Raw genomic sequence first — 15,768 nt, forward strand, 5'->3', positions numbered from 1 at the left:
ATATGGTGACATCTGGAGGCAATAAAATCAAGTCGAGTAAGAACTGCATCTATTTCATGAGAACAGGAAACCAGTTTTTGCAACCACCTGTAATTTTAGCAAGTTCAGATACAAACTAAAGAAAGGAATAAATTGATTTCAATCCTAAAGTTCCTCTACAAGGTCACTTGGAGAAATGACTAGGACAAACAACAGTTACTTCTATACAGGCAAAAACGAAAAAAAAAATGATGAAAAGGGAGGAACTTACAAAAGTTTTCAATCCAAGAGATCTTATCTTTAGCTGCTGACCAACACAAAAATTCAACCTGATGACATCATGAACGGACTTTGATATATAGTATATCCTTTTCACATGGTGGACATCATCATTTCGAGTTACAAGATGTCCATGAAGGGGCAATGATTCATCAATGCCATAAAAGTTTCTTAAATTATTAATTATGTTATCATCCATGAAGAATACAACAGGATCGACTCCTCCCATTTTCCGTGGATCTGCAACTTTCCTCTCCCAACTCCCTCCCTGTTCAAGTCAGTCATGCCATCCTCACATTCTTCAGCCTTCTCCATCTCATTGCCTTCTGGACAGAGCTCAGAGTGGTCTGCTTCTGAACCAAATTCTAAAGTGGTCTGCTTCTGAACCAAATTCCCTGTTCATCCAAAGAATCTGAGGCCACACTTCCCTCAGCTAAATCACCATTATCATCACTTGGTGCATTAACAATTATGCTTGTATTACCCGTGCATGATGCCTCATTGACCTCCTTTGCTGGCCCTCCAGTCTTGCCACTTTCATCCGTATAACCTACTTGCTTACTTGGCCTGTCTGTAGCAGAAATTAAAGATAAACAGGCATTTAGATTATATCTTCAATTAGTAGCAAGTAAGCACTTAGTGAAGCATTTACTTCTAATGAAGTTGATAAAAAACTAAGGTGTATTACTTGGCAATTTAATGTTGATAATGACATACAGTACAGAAAATCCAACAGGAAAATGCTAAAGTCAGAACAGTATGTTAAAAAAGAAATGAACAAAGATAAATGCTGATGTCAAACAAGAAAGGATCTCATGAAGCAGGATAATTCTATTTCTAACATATGATGTAGTCTTTTGTTGGGTCCTATTCATCCATGGTCTACAACTTAAGCTAACTCAACATAACAAGAGGAAGAAGAATAAGGAAAAACTTCAGTAAAAAAAGGAAATACAGCAAGCAATTAAACAGTCTAGGATACCTCTTGAATGAGAAATTTTTTGGAGGACAGCAATTGAAAAGGCTCCTCCATTTTGGTCATGTGGCAAAATTCTCATACATCGTTCCAAAGGAAAGTTCGAAACTTCTTTTGCTTTAGGTTTTGGATTTCTTGGAGTTATGGATTGAGAGCAAAACTTTTCTGTCTCATTTTCCTCACAAGTCTTACTCGAAGCAATGCCGTCACCCACATCACAGTTACCTCTTTCAAGAGGGAAGTTTTCATCGAAGTTTTCATCAATTTGACATTGCTTCTGCAAAGAGGTATCAGTTTCTAGCTCATTCACATTGACTGATATCTCTTCTTCACCAAAAGCAGATGCTTCCCTTGGCTCCCCAGCTTGACCTGAAGGGAACATGCTGGGCACTATCACTGCCTTTCTGTTAGAAGGAACTTCTTCGTAAGAAGTCAGCCAGCAACCCTTATCCCACACCTGCATTGTTAGTATCAGCATTCATAAATTAATTGATGTTTTGACATTTCCAAGTAAAGCTACCATAAGAATACAAATTAAGAAATGCTTGAAGCTGGGTACAATCATAAAACATGATTCAATAATGTTTATGTCAGAGACAGACAATGAGACATGGTAAGCTCAGGAATCATTAAAAAGGAAAGTGGCCGATCCTTGTCAAAGGCAAATTAAATAGCTTAGTCCTCACTCCTGAGTCTATTACATAAAAGTATTACGACAGAACATTCCCTTTTCTAGATGGCAACACCAATTATTACCAGACTATACACCCAACAAATGGAAATCTACACATGATAAAAGAACACTATTAAGACAAATTCCAAAGTGCAATTATTTTGTTTTTGAATGAACAGTGAACCATTCACCTGTACAGGGTAGCAGCTTACATTTTGATAAAATACTTACTTCTTTAGGTGTGGTGTTGGTGAAGGTAATGAAGTTATTCATGAAGTTAGCAAATGGAGTCCTAAAGTGCATGGTGCTCGTGAGGTGTTGAAAGAGATTGAATTCAAATTTGAAGCAATGGATGTCTTGTAATTCAGTCATTCAGGGAGAGAAAGCTTCTATGTGTAGAAAATCTGCTTCTAAATGATTGGCAATATATTTGCTGAAATACTTGAAGCCTCTAAATTAGCAAAGCATGCTTTCTAAGGGGACACACACTGGGTCCTGGACATACATTGCCTAGTTGCAAATGCATTCCAAATTACTACATGCTCTTTCCAGGCATAATAAAATAAATTCAGCACCTTCTTAAAAATATGTTTTGAATAAATAATCAATTAACAGCGACTACAGTCTTGTTTACTGTATCTTTTCCACCCAACAAAGAATATCTTGTTCATTTTGTCAAAACAAAAACTTTGTGTTGACAAACGCTAGCAGAAACTAAACTAAGTTCAGTTAATGAAAAAATAACTGCAGTAAATTTGGGTTTCAGCTGTACAGAAGTAGAAGAACATTTTTGTTGCTCATAAAAGGACAATTATGTGGTGCACATGAAGGCAGAGATTCTAACCTTCCATGTCTTAAGACCAGGACGCCTGATCAACTGGGGAAGCTCGGCAGAGACATCCAAAAGCCCCAGGGTGAGGCGCCTAGGCAATCCAAACACAAAATAGTACTCTTTTTGGTCTTAGTGGGTAAGAAGTAAATCTCTCTTGGTTCATTTATCTTCTAAAATATTGATTCCAGTGGAGTTTTTTCAAAATTCCCACTTTCATTATTTTCTCTGTCTTTTCCTCCTTTTTCTGGTGATTACGCCCTACCTAGGCCCTTTTTGATGTCTGCCACCTAGGCCCATGTAGCACTTTTAACTGCATATGTTACAACAAAGAGATTCATGACTAACTAATCTGATACTCTACATTCAACTGAAAAAACAAAAAGTCTGTGTTCCATAATGAATCATCAGACAGCCAGAGTACAAAGACAGCTTTAGGGGAAATGGTGATACAAGCAGCCAGAACATCCGAATTCATCCAGCCACACCATATGTTTATCATATCTATGATGTAATGAGTAAATCTCTCTTGTAGAAAACACCTGCAAATAATAAATGAATGCAGGTGTCAAACCCTCTACGAGGAGACATTTGGATCGAGTGCTAAGGTCGTATTCCTCCCACAAAAGGCAGCCATCTTTTTCACGGGTGTTGGACCTATCAGTTCTTACCATCCCGTAGGATGCTTGGTGTTTACTTAAGAAGCGAGTTCCTGTAGTCGGGCATTAGGCCTGAATAGTGCGACTTATGATCTTGAAAGCATGTAGTTCCCTTCCGTGTGTTTGTATCGGTAGATTATGATTTGTGTGCCTTTTTCCGCAAACATAGGATTCCAGAAAGGTTATGATAACTAGCTCTCTTGGCACCTAAAGTCCAATGTAGTAACATAAAATTCATGCCCTAACCCAATGCAATTTGGACCCAATTGTTATTGGATCTTGATATGGTTTATGATTGTATAGTCCTTGAAACGTGGACAATCTTATGATTTCATACAGTGAGAAGAAGAAAATGGTTATCTTGACCAGACTGCCACAATCCGGCCCCTTTTCTAATCTTGATGACTATGGAATCAAAGAGGTAGAATAGATAGATGGATGTACATAAAGATATGTACACGTTCAGCATTCGATGCATCACGCACAGAGGCCAGAGGCAGACAAGAAGAAGAAGAAGGAGAAAACATGGTTCGCGGATCCTGGAATTGTTATTGGTCGATGCAAAGGGCATCCACAACACCGAATTCCTTGGTGACCATCATTTCCTTTTCTGTCTTCTTTGTAGTGTCTTTCTCTCTATCTCACATAGAGGGGACGAAGGGACTTCACATGCATATTTTACTGCTTCACAAGAAATGAAGGAGACAACAATCTCATTTCACCTGTTCCCCTTTGTTATTCACTCCATGTGCACTGCTTTTATCTGACCCCCTTTTTTCTGGATAATGGTACTCTCTCTCTTTTCTTTGTATTTGGATTTTCTTTTCTTTCTTGGGTTTCTGATTTGTAGATTTGGATGTTAAATGATTAATTAATTGGTTAATCAGGGAAGATGGATCCATACGTGGTGATTCAATGCAGGAACTATGAATGCAAGAGCAGTATCTTTGGTGACACTACGTAAGCTTTATTTTTCTTTCAGTTTTCCTTTCAATTGATATGATAGATATATAAGCACGTGTCTCCAATTGAACAGTTATAAATCAAACAACAACTAATTAATCAGTCTTTTACTCCTAATCTCAAAAACCGATTGAAGACTCTCAAATATGGACTCAAGTTAAGAAGATCATCACTAATAAGGTGTATAATAAACAAACTGGAATCTTGTCCTTAATTTGCCGTTGGACTTCGATCCATTTTCATTAATTTTTAATGAAAAAACAAATGAGAAGAGTGGTTAAATCGTTGCAGGCACGCTAATGTTATAATACATATGGGAGCCTTTCCTTTCTTTTTGTAGTTTTTTCCATTAATTGCTGAATTAAATTTGGAAACCAAAAAAAAAAGTATCGCAACGGTCATCTTTTGAAGAGATACTTTTCATCGCTTTCTTTTCTCATTTCCAACGTCAATTTCTCTCTCACATCTCGGTCTTTCGAGGCCTCTCTGATCTCTCACAGACTGAGTTAACTACTGTCTGGGGTGGCTCCGGCAACCAGCGACTCACCGGAGCATCGCCGGAGCGAATAGCCGACGACCACCCACCATGGTAACTGTAGGAGGTCTCTCTCTCTTTCTCTCTCTTAACGCTACCAACCTTCTGCTTCGAGGCGGAGGGATTCTGGAAACAGAGGAAACCCTCTCAAGCGGAGGGTTTCAGAGTTCAGAGAAAACCCTCTGCCTTGAGGCAAAGGGTTTCCTCTGCAAATCCTATGCCTCGAGGCGGAGGGGTTCAAAGAGTTTCTTTGAGACTTTCTCTTCGAGGTGGAGGATTTTTTTGAAGACCCTCCGCCTTGTGGCGGAGAGTTTCTGCGTCGAGGTACGTCGCCTTGAGGAAGAGGGTTTCAGAAAAACCTTCTTTAGAGAAATGCTTTCCCGTCCCAGCTCTCTCTCGACGAAGCACTCGCCCACCGCTACTGTCTCTCCCTTTCCTTCTCGACGTGTCGCTTCCCTCTTCTTCTTCTTCTCCTGCAATGCAAACTGTTTCATCCGAGCTCCCCTCTTCTTCATAGGTACTCATTCGCCTTTCTTCCCGCGAACCAGAGCTCCAAGCGAAGGTCCAATTTCATAGGCACCATCACCACGAGGCTCAGTTTCAGCATGACGCAGTTCAGCATCATCTCGAACCGGCGCTATTCGGCCGGCAGCTGGTAATCTATTGAGCAATCTAGCAATCTATGGTCGAGAGCTTTTTTATGCTTTTGTAATGGACTCTTGAATTGTTTTGGCACTGATTTGTGTAAACATTGACTGCTAATCGTGGTAACTTGTATTTCAATGGTTATATTAGGCTGGTTGATTGATTTACCGGTCTTGTTTTTGGGTGCTTGCTTTCCAATTATCTCAAAGTTATTTTTTGGTTTGTAAGACAAGTAGAATTTAGATTCTATATGGTTTATAACTAATGCGGCATCTGTACCTTCTTGCGCATTGATTACAGACTGAATGCTTAGGTATTATAATTTGAACTGCAGACTTGTATGATGATTTTGCTTTGATTTATGCATATCTTTTTTTCGTCTTATTGCTTAAAGGGTTATTTTTTAGCAAATATTATTTGTGCTATCTAGCAAGGTGCATGGTCTGTAGTTTGGCATACCATTCGGAGTTTTACCAAAAGTCCAAATCTATAGTTGTCATTATTCTTTAACTGATGTTTTTAGAAAATTCACCGTATAGGATTGGTTTTGTAGAAATATGCAACGTAAGAGAGAAACAGAGAAGAAACACACGATGTACGTGGAAAACCTCAAGAAGAGGTGAAAAACCACGGAGAAGCTCTAACCTTGGGGCAAAACCGCAACCCTAGGAGAGAGAAAATTATATCCACTTAATCAACAAATTTACAATAGGTGGAGATTATAAGAGAGAGAGGTAGAGAGCTCGCCTAGGGTACCGAGCCAACCTCGGTATCCATGCCCATGGGACCGGGTCCATATCCGGACCCGGTTCCCTATTACAAGTTATTCTAGCACTCCCCCTCAAGCTTGGCATACATGTCGAACATGCCAAGCTTGCTAACATTCTTTTCAAATTGAGATGTACATAGGGCTTTAGTTAAGACATCTGCAACTTGATATTCAGACTTCATATAAGGCAGGATCAATTCCTTTGAATCTATGCGTTCCCGTATGAAATGGCGATCTATCTCCACATGTTTGGTTCTGTCATGAAGAACTGGATTATTAGCTAAGTTAATCGCAAACTTGTTGTCACAATACATCTTCATCTTCTCTTTCATTTCAACCCCAATATCTGCTAGAAGAATCTTTAGCCATAACATTTCTGTAACCCCCATAGCAACTGCCCTGTATTCGGCCTCAGCGCTGGATCTAGAGCAGACTTCCTGCCTTTTACTCCTCCATACCATCAGGTTACCCCCCAGAAAGATACAGTACCTGTGGTAGACCTTCTAGTATCTGTGTACTCTACCCAATCAGCATCAGAGTATCCTTCAATATTCAGTTGGTCCTGCTAAGTATACAGTAACTCTTTCCCTAGGTCATTCTTTAGGTACCCTAACACTATTTTTGCACTTTTCCAGTGACAATCAGTAGGAGCATGGATAAACTGACTCAACACATTTACAGCATAAGTAATATCAAGACAAGTAAGAGTAAGATAAATAAGCTTACCAACCAGCCTCTGATATCGTCCTTTTCCTTCCTCATCCAGGATATTTCCAGTTTTGATACTTATCTTTGTACCAGACTCCATTGGAGTTAGAAAGGGTCTTTATCCCAGTTTACTTGTCTCCTTTAGAAGATCCAGAGTGTACTTCCTTTGGCTCATAACAAGTCATGTCTCTGATCGAGCAATCTCTATTCCCAGAAAGTACCTTAATTTACCCAGATCTTTAAGATCAAATTCAGCAGCTAACCTCTCCTTCATCTTCCTTTTCTCTTCTTCATCGTCACCTGTGACAATCATATCATCAACATATACGAGAAGAAGGCTCACCAGACCATTTCTCTGCTTAATGAATAGGGTGTGATCACCGTTTCCATGTTTGTATCCATTAGTCTTCATTACTACCCTCAGTCTTTCAAACCATGCTCTAGGAGATTGCTTTAGTTCATACAAGGCTTTCTTGAGATGACAACATTTTCCGCTTTGAGCATACCCAGGAGGCATGTTCATATAGACCTCTTCCTCTAGATGGCCGTTCAGGAATGCATTCTTGACATCAAGCTGGTCCATGCTCCACTTCTTTTGCACTGCTAGTGCTAAGATGACGCTCACTGTCTTCAGTTTAGCAATAGGAGCAAAGGTTTCAAGATAATCATTTCCATATTTTTGGCTGAAACCCTTTGCCACTAGGCGAGCCTTATACCGTTCCACAGTACCATCAGGTTCGTACTTCACATTAAACTCCCACTTGGAACCAACTAAGTGAGTCCCCTTGGGAGTGTTGTTCTTTGCCAAGGCATCCATCTCATCTGTCATGGCCTGTAGCCATTTAGGATCCTCTTTAGCATCTTCCATACACCTGGAAATCACAGACATAGACAAGGAAGTAATAAAGCATTTGTAATCCTTACTGAGTTTTGCATATGAAACAAATCTCTGAATGGGGTGAGAAGTACATGGCCTGGTTCCCTTGCGCAAGGCTATGGGAAGATCTTCATTTAGTGGACTTGGTTCATTCGGGGAACTCATAGGATTGGGATTGGTTACATCAACATCTTCAAGCACATCTTTCTTCTTCCTGGTGTACACCTGGCCAAACAAATGATCACGGGCAGTGGACTGTTCATCCCCAGAGCCCCCTTCCACATGACTGTCTCTATCACCTCTGACTGTGTCTGCCACACTGTGACTAACCTTGTAGTCTAAGAAATCCATAAACTGAATCAGCTAGTTTGAAGAATACCCTTTCACACTGTTGCCTTACACTCCCCCTGAAGAGGATTCACAGGAAAGTACGCCTCATGTTCATGAAAGGTAACATCCCAGGAGACATAAATTTTGGAAGTGACAGGATCAATACATTTGTATCCCTTCTGAGTTGAGGAATACCCCAAAAAGATAGCCTTGATAGACCGAGGGTCAAGCTTCTTGAGGGTAGGACTGTGGTCATGGACAAAACAAATACACCCGAGGAGTAAGAGGCCAAGGGTTATGAGTGGGCATGAGAACAGAAGAAGAGGAACGGCTATTCAACACACGAGTAGGCATATGATTAATAAGGTGGACACTAGTGAGAAGAGCATCACCCCAGTAGCGCTTAGGAACGTGTCTATGAAACATAATAGCCCGGGTGACATCTTATAAATGGTGATTTTTTCGTTCAGCCACGCCATTTTGGGGAGGTGTGTAACTGCAGGACGTCTCATGAACAATACCCTTGCTCCTCAAGAAGTCATCTAGGGATTGGGAGACATACTCTTGAGCATTATCAGTGCGAAAAGCCTGAACAGATGTCTGAAATTGGGTCTCAACAAATGCAACAAAATTTTTGACAATGACAGGAACTTCACTACATTCTTTCAACAGGTACACGAACGTACAACGGGAGTAGTCGTCAATAAGAGTCATAAAGTAATGAAAACCACGACAAGTGGGTACTCCCGAAGGACCCCAAACATTAGAGTGAACCAAAGCAAACAGACGAGTGGTTTTATTAAAAGAAATAGGGTACGAAGCCCTGACATGTTTAGCCAACTGACAAACTTCACATGTGAAAGAGTCAATAGAAACAGAAGTAATGGAAACAACTTCTTGATCAACTGGAAGGGGAGATGCCCAAGACGCTCGTGCCATCGCATAATGGTAGACCTGTCTTCCACGCTTGACAACTGTCCACTAGTGGCTGAAATCAAGGGAGACGCAACTTGCACGGGCAGTCTGTAGAGTCCATCAATAATCGAACCAATCCCAATCTTCTTCCCCGTCACCAAGTCCTGTAGGGAACAATGATCAGCAGAAAAGATGAGATTACAATTGAGTTCTTTGGTAATACTGCTGACAGATAACAAGTTCACAGGAATATTGGGAACATGAAGAGCATTATGAAGATGATATTTATTCAACAAGGACAAACTCCCTTTTTCAGCCACAGAAATACAAGACCCTTCAGCCATAGACACGCGTTGCTGCCCTGAAGACAATTTGTATTCTTGAAACAGCTTAGGATCCCCTGTCATATGATGCATAGCCCCACTGTCAACAATTCAATCACCAAGTGAGGAATTACCTTGATCGCTTGTGGCAACAAGAGCTTGATCTAACTTAGCTCCCTCGAACGTGGAAGTTCCCTCTTGCGTAGTAGATAGCCGGCTGATATAAGCTTGCAATTCCTTGATTTGATCGGAGAAAAGCTTTGATTTTTCAACAGTTGACGAACTACCCTGACTATAATCAGGCACAGAAGAACCCCGCCGACTAGGAGGACGACCACGAACAAGTCTCTTCTCAGGATAAATATCCCAACAGAAATCCACAGAATGCCCAAACTTGTTACAATGACTACAACGTCGAACAGGACGCTGCCCAGTCCCTGAGGCACGGCTAACAAACGCTGAGGGGGAACTCCCATGGCTGGAGTCAATATGCATAACTTGGCGACATTGTTCCTCAGATTCCACCCGGGCATACACCTCCTCAATCCTAGGGATCTCGTCACAATTGAGAATTTGGCTCCTAATGGATTCAAATTCATCATGTAAGCCTCCAAGGAAAATAAAAGTCTGGTCCATCCATTCTTTTTCCAGTACAAGGAATGATCAGAACCACAATGCCAGTCATCATTCACATGGTAGTCTAGTTCCTCCCATTTAGTCTTCAGGGCTGCAAAGAAAGATGCTACAGACAAGTCACCCTGTGTAAGAGAGAAGATGCTACGTTTGATTTGGTATGTACGCAATACTCTCTTCTTACGGCCATACATCAGCGCAAGCACAGTCTACATGTCATATGCAGTCGACTTACGCAAGATCAAAGGCTAAATATCGGCGGACACAGAACTAATGATCCATACTTTAACTTGACTATCTTCCAATGCCCAAGTTGCCCATCGTGGATCCGTTTTAGAAGGCGCAGGTTTCTCCCCAGTAATATAGGACAGGCGGTTATCCCGATTTCTAGGGCAGCAGACCAAGAGAGATAGTTGTCTTTGTTTAGCCGGATGGAGGTAACTTGAACAGGAAAGTTCTCGCTCTTGGTATTACTGCCCGTGTCAAAGGCAACATTTATCTTGGGAGTCATCTCTTCTGCCATCACAAGCACCAAAGAGACGCAATACCCAGCACAAGGAGACGCGACACCAGTACCAGAGACGACAGACAAGAGGCGGCAGAGGCGGAAGAATCACTGGCGGCGGTGAAAAAAACTTGACGGCGACGACGGTGGTGGAGAATCGCTGGCGGCGACGACAACGGTGACGCTGGAACAGACGACGGCGGCGGCGCTGGAACAGGCGACGGTGATGGCGGCGCAAGGAGAAGCAGCGGCGAAAAAACGACGACGACGGCTAATAGAAACACCAGCAGCGGCGGAAACACACGATCATAGAGAAAATTCCACACGCGCTGGCTCTGATACCATGTAGAAATATAGAACGGAAGAGAGAAATAGAGAAGAAACACACGATGTACGTGGAAAACCTCAAGAAGAGGTCAAAAACCACGGAGAAGCTCTAACCTAGGGGCAAAATCGCAACCCTAGGAGAGAGAAAATTATATCCACTTAATCAACAAATTTACAATAGGTGGAGATTATAAGAGAGAGAGGTAGAGAGCTCGCCTAGGGTACCGAGCCAGCCTCGGTATCCATGCCCATGGGACCGGGTCCATATCCGGACCCGGTTCCCTATTACAAGTTATTCTAACAGGTTTATTTTGTTCTTTCTTGAAGAAAGTGAAGAGCTTAACCCAAACCATTTGCCAAACTTGCAATCAGTTGAGGACCCGACATTTATGGGAACTTGTCGCCCTTAATCTAACCTTTTTGTGTATAGAAGACACTACTCTTATGGGAGTATTGGTGAAGTTTGTTTTTCTACCCAGCCAACCTATCTTGTTATTCAATTTGCCGTCTCTTTAGGGAGTATAGTTCCTTCCTCCTTTTGATATACCATTTGATGTCATGAATTTTTATAAAGAGAAAATTTTAAATTTTGCTTAAAAGCATTTTTAAAATTGTTTTCTCACACAATGGTATATGCCTTTGGTTTTTCTTAGTACCCTCTCAAGTAAAAGGAGAAAATTTTAAGTTTTTGTTGTCAATCAATGGAAGAGGAAAGCTGAAAAATTCTTTTATATGAGCAGTAAGGAAAAATCTTATGAAGTTGAGAAAGTCAAGACTAGAAAATGCTATCGACTTTGATGATCAAGCATCTACAAGGATTCAACAGGAAAATATCTTGAGAGAAAAGCCATAATGCTTCGTAAGATCTTGGTAGGTAGCAAAATGAGAGTTGAGAGATGGGCTCGGGGCTTGTGTCGTCGTTCCTCTGAGTCGTTAATCGAGAGTACCGGGTAGGCATATAGGTGATTTATGTCTGTCCCGCGAAGATGACGACTTATGAACCTTTGGCTCATCGAAGCCCGTAAGCTGAAACGGGTGGGACATGTGGCAAAGCTACACATTACCACCAAGGCGGTGGAGCTTCGTAGTAGCCTTTGGGGTGGTGAGGTATACCCTCAAAGGTGAAGGTCGGCCTTGAAAAAAAAGAAAAAGAAAAAAATCAAAAATCCAAAAAGGCAAATGCAAAGGAAAGAAAGAAAGAAAAGAAGAAAAAACATAAAAAAAAAGTGCTTGCCAAGAGATGAAAAACATGAAGGTTGAACTCGCTGGAATTGAATGTGACAATCTTTCATAGATGTGCAATGCTGGGGTCAATATCTGCTTCTTTTTTTGATTACCTAAGATGCCAAGGATGATTCCTTCATGTTCACATTTTTGAAATTGAATGACATTCCTTCTATAGATTTGACGACATTGATGTAAAATGAATCTTGATGCTTGTATGGTACTATGGGTAAATGAAGACCATATTATTTGCACAACACGAGCACTCTTGTTTATGAATTAATTTATCGTTTTTGAACTATTTCAAAGTGAAAACTTGACATCTCTTGTTATATTTGTAGGCTTCCTAGGCATAGGATGACTAACCAATTCCCGGTGGTCTTGAAAGATATTTGCCATTTTATTACCAAACCGTTTGTGCACTCATGCTGAGTGTGATGAATTTTCCATCATATACTCTGCCTCAAGAGAGGTAAGTGTATTCAACATAACCCAGATGGTTGAGTCTGTCATGGAAGGCCTCTTATCTCTTTTCAAAAGAATTAGTCGATTTTGAATTTTTATATTTTTGAAAAGTTCCATCCTTCGAAGCAGCATGAGATTTATGTCCCTGGGTCCTTCATGGTTTTAGACCAGGTTTGTACTCAGTTTCTTCGTGTCTTGTTAGTCGAATAGATGCTTTAGTAAGGTACATGTCCACCATAGGTCAAGGTCATTGGTTTGATTTGTTTTCAGGAGGATCACATTCTAGTTTAGATAGAGTATTTTAGTTTTGTTGAGTTGACCCATTGTTGGTTTGATTTTATGGTAGTTCAATTTTTTCTTTTTATTGCCTGCTTTATTGGTTTTCCAGCATAGTGCTTGTCATGTTTATTTTTCACTTTCATTGTGAAATGGGTTTGTTTAGGAGCTTTGTTGACTTAGTTATTTGGTACTTTGGTTTTCATTTTTCAATGTATTTACTTGATTCTTTTAATAAATAAAATCTGATCAAGTTCATGAGTATGTTGGTTGTGTCGCATTCTCATATAGTCTTTTGAATTGCATATCATACATTGCTTAAGTTGTAGGTTGCTTGGCTGAATATCTATGATGACAGCTTCATCGCATCTAAGGGGCATGTCAACTGCGAGTTTAAGTCATGCTGTTTTGTTTAAAAGTGCATATCTATTTTCAATAGTTTTAGGTTTCTGGAGGTAGGAACTGGAACTAGTGATGGTGCACTACATTAAGAGTTGAAGGTGGTGTCTCTCGCTTTCTCAGGTTCTCTCGTACGATACACATTCATGGGTTTAGGATGTGGGGAAACTGTAGAGCCATGTTATATTTTCCCATGCAAGTCAGCTTAACCTAGCAAGAAATCTGTTGTTTTCAATTATGGGATCTTTTTCTTCACATTTTTATCTTAGCAAAGTTTTGATTAGCCTTATGAACTTTATGTTTGGAAGAATGCTTCATTAACAGAGGGGGCACTTGAGCATGTTGGATTCCAAGATTTGGTAAATAGGTAGCTGAGTTGGTGTTTCATTTTTGTGCAGTCCCTACTTATTTCTCTTCTTGCTAAGTGTTGGAGCCCGCGGCCGGGAGGGATGCCGGAGGCAGCCGACCGCGGTCCTGATCGCCTAGAATCTCCCTCGGAGGGGGAGAACACCAATGGAACAGTAACCGGCCTCTCTGGAAACGGTGATGGCAGGGAGGATGAGTAGGTAACAGGGAGGCTAACGGAGGGTCTTGCAAGCGGTGTGGGCGTCGAACCGGGTCGGGGGCGGCGAGTCGCCCCGGGTCTTTAAGAGACCCGGGTCCCAAATCCGATACAAGAAACTCGGATCCGGACCCCAGTCCGGATCCCCCAAAAAGTCCGCGCCCGGAACCATAAGACTGCGCATGGATCCGGGTCTACAAAAGTGACGGGCCAACCCGCCTCACAAATTCGGACCCGTGTCCGTTTATTCGCTGAGTGTCCCCCCTATACAGTGTCAGCACCCCCTCGTCGTGTCAGGCATCACAGCAGGGACGTGTCCCGTCAAAATGACACCCGTGTCCCGCTGGAACTCCTCTCGGCTGGGGTGCGCCCGTCGCTACCGAGCCTTCTCGCTGAGTGTTGCCGCGTCGCCTCGTAGGTCGCGCGCAGGGGCGTCGGCCAGCCCGCCTAGCGCTCGGACGTCGCTCGGCCCTGGCCGCTGGTCGGCCAGGCGGCAGTCGTCAGTGCTGCCGTCTCCCTCAGTCCCTTCAGCACCTGCCCTGGCCCGAGCGAGGGAGGCTAAACCTCCCGTGGTGGTTGCCTCAGCTGCATGCACCTCCTGGCGGCCCGCGGGGTTAACCTCCCGTGTAGGTTTTCGGGCTGTGCCCGGCTCTTGCCTATGGTTTGAAACCTCCCTCTGATCTGCTCCAGGGTCATCACCCCCGCCTCCTGGCGCGTGGCCCATCTCGTCCGTGGGCTGTGGGTGGCCTTCCGCCCTATCGGTGCCGGCTGCGGCCCTCATCCTGGACGCCGACGGATGGGCCGTGTCAGATCCATCCCCCTTAGATGGAGCCTGTCCGCAGGCTCCTACCATAAGTAACCTCCCTGTCATTGGGCCTTCTCTCTTTCTCGCCCATGTCCACGGCGTTGCCTATTACGGACGCGCGGAAAGTCCCTTGAGCATTGCCCTTCCCCGCCGGGATCCCAAGCAGTATGTGCTTGACCCATAAATGAACGGTCGGGGCTGAAACTACTGTCCTTGTCTGATGGCTGATTTGTGACCCTATGAGGCAGAAGTGGTGGTTGGGAGATGGGCGGAAGTGGTGCCCAACCTTGCGCGTTGGGTGGTGCCATTTGGAAGTAATGGTCGGTCGTCCCTTCACCCAAGGCACCCTTAGAAGTGCTGCCATGTCCAAAGGCAAAAAGGATTACTTCATCCCCCTTTTCCTTGGTGAACCGTATTGTCAAGCCACTTGGGTTTAGGACAACATTCCTTAGTGTTCGCAGCCAAGGGCTACCTAGGACCACATCGGGTCCACACCCCACAAATACATATAGATCTGCCCGGAACTTATAACTTTGGATCTCGATTTCCATGTCCTTACATTCAGCACAAAGGGGCTCCCTTATGTCACCTCCGTCTTCCCTATTGCTAGTGAAGTGTCCTCTTGCCCCTCCCCAAATCCATCGAGCAACTTGGCGGTTTATGAGGTTACAAGAGAGATTGCCATCCACAAGCAACACCACGCCCATGGTACGTATGTATCCCCGTAGCATTAGGCCCCCATCTCCATTGCTGGGATGCCTACTTCGGTCCTCACTCTCATCACCCCGGTTGTGTATATCTTTATCGTCTCCCTTGGGAAATCCGGTTGGAGGCTCGGAGGAAACCTCTCCCCTTGATCTGTTCTTGAGGCTAGGGGAATGTCCACATGGGCGTCTTGGTCCCCATTTCCCTCCAGCATGGGAGCTTGGTCCTCTCTCATCAGGATTTAACGGTTCTAGGGGAGTCAAGCACCGACGATGGAATGGAGAATAGCTTGGTTGCTGCCTGCCCTTGTCGGCCTGCGGAAAACCATTCCTCTTGCTTGCCTTGTCCCACGTAAGTGACTGGGGTCCCTCTCGAATGGCAGGCGGTATGAGCCCCACCTTGGGCTC

At 43.0% G+C, this 15,768-nt stretch overlaps 1 protein-coding gene across 1 annotated transcript; it reads right to left on the minus strand.

Annotated features, from left to right (window-relative positions):
* Positions 1 to 623: 623 nt before the first annotated feature.
* LOC126410660 (uncharacterized) lies at positions 624 to 14,722 on the minus strand. Its single transcript, XM_050081116.1, has 4 exons — positions 14,232 to 14,722; positions 2,752 to 2,830; positions 1,241 to 1,691; positions 624 to 829 (listed from the first exon to the last, which is right to left on the minus strand). Exons 1-4 carry the CDS (start codon positions 14,720 to 14,722, stop codon positions 624 to 626), a joined length of 1,227 nt encoding a protein of 408 aa, XP_049937073.1.
* Between the last annotated feature and the right edge of the window lie 1,046 nt (positions 14,723 to 15,768).

This window comes from Nymphaea colorata, chromosome 13, assembly GCF_008831285.2.
Source record: "Nymphaea colorata isolate Beijing-Zhang1983 chromosome 13, ASM883128v2, whole genome shotgun sequence".
NCBI classification, from domain to species: domain Eukaryota; kingdom Viridiplantae; phylum Streptophyta; class Magnoliopsida; order Nymphaeales; family Nymphaeaceae; genus Nymphaea; species Nymphaea colorata.

What these genes read in the sequence shown, in the direction of transcription:
- LOC126410660 (XM_050081116.1), bottom strand. Translation starts at nt 14,722, where the DNA reads ATGACAGGGAGGTTACTTATGGTAGGAGCCTGCGGACAGGCTCCATCT. An exon ending in ACACTCAGCGAGAAGGCTCG is followed by an intron (nt 2,831 to 14,231) that starts GTAGCGACGGGC and finishes TGGATTGCCTAG; the next exon opens with GCGCCTCACCCTGGGGCTTT. An exon ending in CTGGTCTTAAGACATGGAAG is followed by an intron (nt 1,692 to 2,751) that starts GTTAGAATCTCT and finishes CTAACAATGCAG; the next exon opens with GTGTGGGATAAGGGTTGCTG.